General features: G+C 41.7%; 1 protein-coding gene across 1 annotated transcript; it reads left to right on the top strand.

Annotated features, from left to right (window-relative positions):
• Window positions 1–1,117: 1,117 nt before the first annotated feature.
• stx12 (syntaxin 12) lies at window positions 1,118–7,150 on the top strand. Its single transcript, XM_008281184.1, has 10 exons — window positions 1,118–1,195; window positions 1,771–1,896; window positions 3,120–3,189; window positions 3,562–3,661; window positions 3,842–3,979; window positions 4,827–4,870; window positions 5,442–5,547; window positions 5,692–5,764; window positions 6,257–6,339; window positions 6,425–7,150. Exons 2-10 carry the CDS (start codon window positions 1,800–1,802, stop codon window positions 6,515–6,517), a joined length of 804 nt encoding a protein of 267 aa, XP_008279406.1. The 5' UTR covers window positions 1,118–1,195; window positions 1,771–1,799; the 3' UTR covers window positions 6,518–7,150.
• Window positions 7,151–7,273: the final 123 nt, after the last annotated feature.

Raw genomic sequence — 7,273 nt, 5'->3', positions numbered from 1 at the left:
AGAACACAAGTAATAGGGTTCTGTGGAGGAATGTTAACTTGGTTTAATTTCTATCTGCTGATCATTTCCGAACAACCTGTCGATACAGTTAAATGACTACAGATGGATGGATGGTTTTGTGTCTGGTGGAGAGGGAGCTGTATATAGTATATCGTAGCGTGATTATGATAGCTCTGCTGTGACCTTCATGAACTTTAGTTACAGACTTCACTGTTAACATTCACTAAGTCAGTAACCAGAGATTTACAGAACAACTCTTGAACACGATGTCAGATCATGTTGTACCACCAGAGGCTCCAGTCTGATGTTAACTTACAGTAACTTCAGCGACAGTGAAAGCGGTCACTGCTTTACATGTGACGTCGTCCAGCTGTGGACAGAAAACAACCGGTTAGTCAGATGACTTTAACACTCCCCTGTAGAGTTTATCATCACTTTTGGATGCTAACCTGAGCCATTCTCAGCCAAACTTGTTATTTGCACTGCTATTTTGCACCACTGTATATATATATTAGGTATATAGTTAATGCTCAGATGTGTAAATTCTTGTATATATTTATCTTATTTTTTTATTATTATTTATTTTTATTTCAGGCTGTTATTAACACGAGTCTTCACTGTGAATCAGTCTGAGGGTCATGAGCTGCTGTTGAAAGAAGCAGTTATTGTACATTCCATGTTGTACAGGTACGCTCTGACCAGAAACCTTTTCCAGATCATGTTTATTTTGTTAGATCTATTTAATCAGGTTCGGTCTATATTTAGTCATACAATGTGAGTACAAGTAAAGAACACTTCTGGAGAAGTTGCTGTAGGCTACATCTACGAACAGTCACTGGATGCCCCCCATAATATAGCATTGGCCCCCTATTGGCCCCCCTAAAAGTAAAACCTAGACTCGCTGCTGACGCCGGTGATCCAATCTGTGCAAGTCTGACTCATTTCCGTTGACAAAGATGAATGTACCTGCAGATTAAAGGAATTTCTCATTTACAAACTGTTGTCACACAACGGTTTACATTTGGTAACGTTATTACTATTATTATCATCATCGCATTGATAAAGGTTTTTTTTAAAAAACTCTGTGCGTGGCGTTACGTCATTACGTCACGATCAGGAAGTACAGTATTATTCTGACTGCGGGACGAAAAACATCACCTACCTACGCCTGTGTGTTGATTGTAAACAGTCACAGGCAAGTATGACTTTTACACTAAATGGTTTTGACACTAAACGCTTCACTCTTTACTGGTGATAAACGAGGTTGACTGTTTCTAGACGGCTGGTTTACTATGAACCATCGAAAGCCGACAAGTTAGCGTCAGTTAGCTCGGAAGCTAAAAGCTGAGCGGTGAGCTCGTCGTAACGTTCTGAAGATAAGCTAACTGAGCTAACTGGCTTCATGTGAAGACACAGATTTGTGTAGAGGCGTAAATCATGTTAGATACGTTTATCTTGTGGTTTCACACACGTCACATGACCCACACATTCCTTGGCGTGCATGTTTTGACATGAGCAAGCTAACTCGGACCAAGTCAGATACGTTTCCGTCAACAAAACAATAAAACGTTATCAATTTAGACCCACTGTTTCCTGCATTATGATGTCAGTGTCACCAGCTTATTGTACAGAGGGTGGATCACGGGCCCACACTGTCAGCAGCCCTGTCTTACCTTTTTAAATCCTACAGTAAACGTAGCTGTTGTTAAGAAACACGTCTGGATCCTAGTGGTACTACATTCTCAGTTTCTTTGCTTCGTCTGTGTGCAGCCACAGGTCACCATCAGACTCTGGCAAACATGTCGTACGGCAAAGCAGAGAGCCTCTCTGGGCTGCAGGACTTCAGCTCTCTCATACAAACATGCAGCTCCAACATCCAGAAGATTACACAGAACAGTAAGTGCACGCTTATTTACTGTGTGGAAGACCATCGCCCCAACCAAGTACGGTTACTCATTAACGCAGTAAGTCCTGAAGATGCTGCTGTGTTAAGCCTTGGTTTTACTCCTTGGCAGAAGCACACACTGCTGATGTGTAGTGTTGGCTAAAAACAACTTTCCAGTCCGCTGGGAGGACTCCGTTCACATTTAGCTGATCATATCTACATGTCTGCCCCTGTAGCACCATGCAGACACAAATATCTGGCTGCCCGCTGTCTTTGGAAGTTGATTAAATGTACATGAACCCTCGCACACACACTGATGTGGAAGCTATAACGCCTATGATGTTTTCTGTGTCTGCGAGCGCACAAGGGTTTGCACGGTGTAATTATGTCCTTTTCCCATGACTTTGCACGAGTGAACCCCTCTGCAGACCTCTGAAGATTTTACACAACAGATGATGTCACATACTTCTGAAATCAAACAAATTGTGGAAAAATAAACCAGTAGTTTCCATCCTTTTGGATTCTGACATCTTCCAAAAAGCAGTGGGTCGTTGGAGTCGTATTTTAGATGTCACTGAGTTGTTGGCAGCTCCAACAAACAGTACTTTTTCCCTTTAAAGTTCTCACATGGTTTAATATCAATATATGTTCAAATGATCCAAAATTTCACCAAAAACTAAAGAAAAAGTCCAAAAACTGACAACAGATTTGTTCCAGAACCTTGTTTGTCTTCTTATTGCTCCTATTAGATGTCTTGAAGCTCCTCAGATGTATCTGTTGTCCCTGCATGTAGAACTGTGTACAGGATGTAATTAAAAAGTTCCCACACTGTTGATGATGCATAAGCTGTTGATTAAAGCTTTTACAGTCACCGGTCAAAGGATTGTCTGTTTATAGGTCATGTTATCTGATCTTAGTGCTTTAAATCCACACGTGAGGTTGTGGATTAACTCAATGGTTGGAAAATTTCACCAGCTGAACTGCTGAAAACCTTTTTGTATGCAAATATAGTAACCCTAAAACAGAGACCTTTTTCATGCTGAATATATTTAGATATTTGATCAAAGTTATTTGAACAAACGTTTGTCATCGAGGCTTACAGAAATGCTTGGTGCCATATTCATATATGACCGGGTACCGGCCTGGATGAAGGCTGTTACTTTATCGTGCTGTGTTGTGGTATATGTATATGCATATACTGTATATATGCATATATGCTGTGTTCTCATGCCAGCTGCCCAGATCAAGACCATGGTTAACCAGCTGGGGACCAGACAGGACACCAGTGAGCTCCAGGATCGTTTGTACGTACCAGTCTCATCACTAGTAAACCTCTGCTTAACACACAGACACACGCTGTTTCTTTTGGCTAGTAGTTTTAATCTGTCGTGGGTAGTTGCAGATGGCCAACACGGTCATATCTCTCTTAAACTGTCCAAAATGAAATGCACGATCATACAGTTATTGAGTTTCTGACATCAGGGATGGTGTCTTCAGAGCATAAGGAAAGTCAGAACAGTTTAGGTGGTTACTTAATTTGCACTTTTACTAGAACACTGTACTGTCATATGCTCTAGAAAAGTAAACTTTATTGTGTGGTCTAGAGCCCTGTACAACAGCTCACTCATCAGATGGATCTGCTGTCTTGTGATTCAAAACTGTTGGTGTGTCCACAGGCAGCAGATACAACACTACACTAATCAGCTGGCAAAAGAAACCAACAAGCACCTGAAAGAGTTGGGATCCGTCTCTTTGCCTTCATCATCCTCAGAGCAGGTAAGTCTACATGTGTTAATATGCCACTATTATTAGGGTTAGGGTCAGTAAAAGATTTTAAAGTGATGTTCACGTAGTTCCAACATTGTCAATCAACCTGGTAAAAAAAAAAGGTTTGGTTTTTTTTTTTTTTTTTTGGTAACTCTTCTCATGTGTTTGTCTCTGCTCTGTGGTGTCCAGAGGCAGCAGAAGATACAGAGGGAACGGCTGATGAATGACTTCTCAGCAGCTCTCAACAACTTCCAAGCGGTCCAGCGGCGTGCAGCGGAGAAGGAGAAGGAGTCGGTAGCCAGAGCGAGAGCTGGGTCCCGCCTATCGGTAAGGACGGCAGATACAACAGCTCCTCTACTAGAAGCAACACATGATTAGCAAAAAATTACTTTCAATCGGCTAAAAACCTCGACACTATAACAAATGAGACAATATTTAAAACTCGCAAGAGCCTGCGTAGCTCCATACTCCAATTCAAGGTGAAGATGGATGAAGCTCCATCATTTGTCTTTAAATCATCTCACTGTAGGATGTGGTGGTGTTTTTTTTTTTTACATATCTGCCTTTGATACTGAAAATAAAGACCAAGAGCACTCAGCAGTTATCAGTTATAGGGAATAAAAATCATCCTAAAGTAGTGATGCACGATTTTCAAATTTCTGGCCGATATGGATATCCGATATTAAGATTCTTGATATCGCCGATAACTGATATCACCGATGTCGATATTCAATTTTTGTTCACACTGAAAAATGAGTATCAGTCAGCACCATGAGAAAACTATTCAAAAGAAGCCTAATTAGACCACATAGTCCTCTTTATTACAAAAGTAAAACATATTTAAACATATTTCAGTCCAGGACCATTTACGTAAAAACATCTGTGAAATAGCAGCGATATCAAACGTAGAGACGAAGGTGCTGATGTTAGACAATCATCAGCTAAATGTGTTCATCGGACCGATACCGATATATGAGAGAAAACACTGATATCAGCCGATACCAATGTGGTCACCGATATATCGTGCATCCCCATCCTAAAGTAATCTGCCTTTGTTAAATCTCTTTTTTGGGAGTTTGACCGCATTGTTATTGATAGAAACGTCCAGTTCATAAGTCAATAATGTGTTTTGCTGACTTGACTTGGTAACAGTGAGTGTTTCTTTCTCTTTCAGGCTGAAGACAGTTCTCGGGATGAAAAGCTTCTATCTTTCGATAAGTAAGTGGTTGTTGTTCTTTCAAGATGTTCTCTTGTCTTCCACTTGTCTTTGTAAAATATAATATAATATAAAATAATTGTATAAATAAATACAGACCAGAATGTCACCGTAAATCTCTTTCAGTGCTTTAGTAAGTCACAAACCATGTTCATGAGCATTTTTATAATAAGAAAATAGGAAAAGAACCCCCCCAATCATGTTCTGTTACTGTTTTCCTCAAACATCCCATTAAACATCCAGTAAAGCTGTGGTTGGCTGGTTTTAATTGATTTTTATTGTCATGGAAAATTATGGTCAATGAAAAACAATTATTTACATTTTTAGAGACAAAAGGCCAAATCATTTAAATTGTGATGAACGGTCGACATGTGGAAACCGTCTCCAGAAGGTTCACTTTACTGTCCTGTAGTTACACGTTTTGAAAGCTGTTGTAGAAGTTGGGTTTCCTCATCACCCACAAAGTACAAAGAAAGTGAGCATCTGAGTTTCATGTTCTGTGTGTTCTGCATTCGTTCTAACAGACAAAACATGTCTTCTCTCTCTCTTTACGTGTTTTGTTCTTGTGTAAAGCCAAGACGACTGGGGCCAGATGACTGCACAGACGGAGGAAGTGGCCATCACAGAGGAAGACCTGGAGCTCATCAAGGAGAGAGAAACGAATATCAGACAGCTCGAGGTGAGCCTTTGATTACTTTGACCGATGTTCATACAGACCAGGACACAGTGCAGGACGGTCAGCCCTCCTAGTGGCTACTGGCCCACATTACCTGTATTATCCTGGGACTGCGTTAACTAGATGTTCATCATGTGTTTGTTTCAGTCTGACATCATGGATGTAAACCAGATCTTCAAGGACCTGGCAGTCATGATCCACGACCAAGGAGAGGTGATTGGTGAGTAGCAGCGAGGCCACTACTGCTGGGGCTCTGACTGCCTGAGGTCTGGAGCTCATGGACACCCTCATATACTGAGTGTTGAGATGCTCTGCCTGGTCTTTACTGCCGCCAGCCGTGGTTGCTGCTTGTTCGTTGGTATTTCAGTTTTGTCTTCAGCATTTGAAAAATGGGTAGAGGCCCTTTAAGAACATTTGATTTCTCTGCCTTAAGAAGCCTCTAATTGGCTCTCTACCGCCCCTCTAGCTGTATGTCCGTGTGGGATGCTGTCATGGAGCCATGTTTCTGTTAAAGCAGACACACAGCAGTCCCTCCACTCTCTGCGGGTTTCTCTCAGCAAATGTAGCTCGTCCAGCTTGTTGTGGAGGGAGCAGATACTGGAGAGCAGGAGGACGGTCCTGCTGGTCTGGAGGGGTTAGCCTTTAGCCTAGCATGGCTCCCTGCTCTCTTCCTCCTCCTTTGTTTACGATCTTTGTATGTTCTGACCTGCAGATAGCATCGAAGCAAACGTGGAGAATGCTGAAGTTCATGTAGAACGAGGGACGGAGCAGCTCCAGAGAGCTGCCTACTACCAGGTGAGTCCACACCGGCTGCTGTTAGCGGTTTCATTCAGTGCAGCTCCACCTTATAACCCTCCTCTCCCTGTTTTCTTTATCGCAGCAAAAGTCCCGTAAGAAGATGTGCATCCTGGCGATGGTCTGTTCCATCGTCATCATCATACTCGCCATCATCATCTGGTACGCTTCGAGCTGAGCCGGTTTCGTACAACTAATGTTTCAGTACTCTATTTTACACTGCCCCCTCCCACCTGCAAGTACCCGCTTGGAATCACAAGAAGTGTAAGAAGAGGCTGATCCCTGCACCCAGATCAGTGGAGTAGATGCAGAAGGCTGCTCAATGTGGAAAACATACTGGAGTCTGTTGTATGTCAAAGTCATTTTTAAAACCTTCCTATTTAAACTGTGATTAAGGAGACGATGGAGAACTGATGCGGTGTGAGAGAGCAGCTTAAGATCTGAGACTCCGTAATTTGCCTCACTCGTTCATTTCTTGTGTTATTACTGCACTAACATTAGCTGTCACTGTATGAAATGTAAAAAAATACCTTTTTGGGAATGATGAAAAATATACTCGACTTGTTTAGGTAATCTGTGATTTTTAGGGATTATAAATTGTTCTTTTTGTTTGTTGTTCTCTGTTGTGGCACCTTCTGATGTAGAGTGAGCGGCCTTCACGGTAACAGTAGTCTAGTGGGAACAGCAGCCACGTGTACCTTGTTGAAGAGGCTAAAGGAAAGAGAATGTTTTAGCTTTCAGCACTCAACACCCTCCCAGCTTTGTCACCATTGTTATCATGGAGTTGAGGTAATAAAGTATTATAATCTAACTTTCTGCTTTTCATTGCATGGTTATCTGAATAGTATTCATAACGAGCGTTTCATAGTCTTATCCACTCAAGCAGTCCAAGTTTTATTTTGTTTATTTGTTCTGATTTTGGTCGGTTGTTAGC

This window comes from Stegastes partitus, unplaced genomic scaffold (genome assembly GCF_000690725.1).
Source record: "Stegastes partitus isolate 25-593 unplaced genomic scaffold, Stegastes_partitus-1.0.2 Scaffold6, whole genome shotgun sequence".
Classification (NCBI taxonomy): domain Eukaryota; kingdom Metazoa; phylum Chordata; class Actinopteri; family Pomacentridae; genus Stegastes; species Stegastes partitus.
Note: the sequence above shows the minus strand (reverse complement) of the source record. Positions and strands in the feature narration are given on the sequence as shown.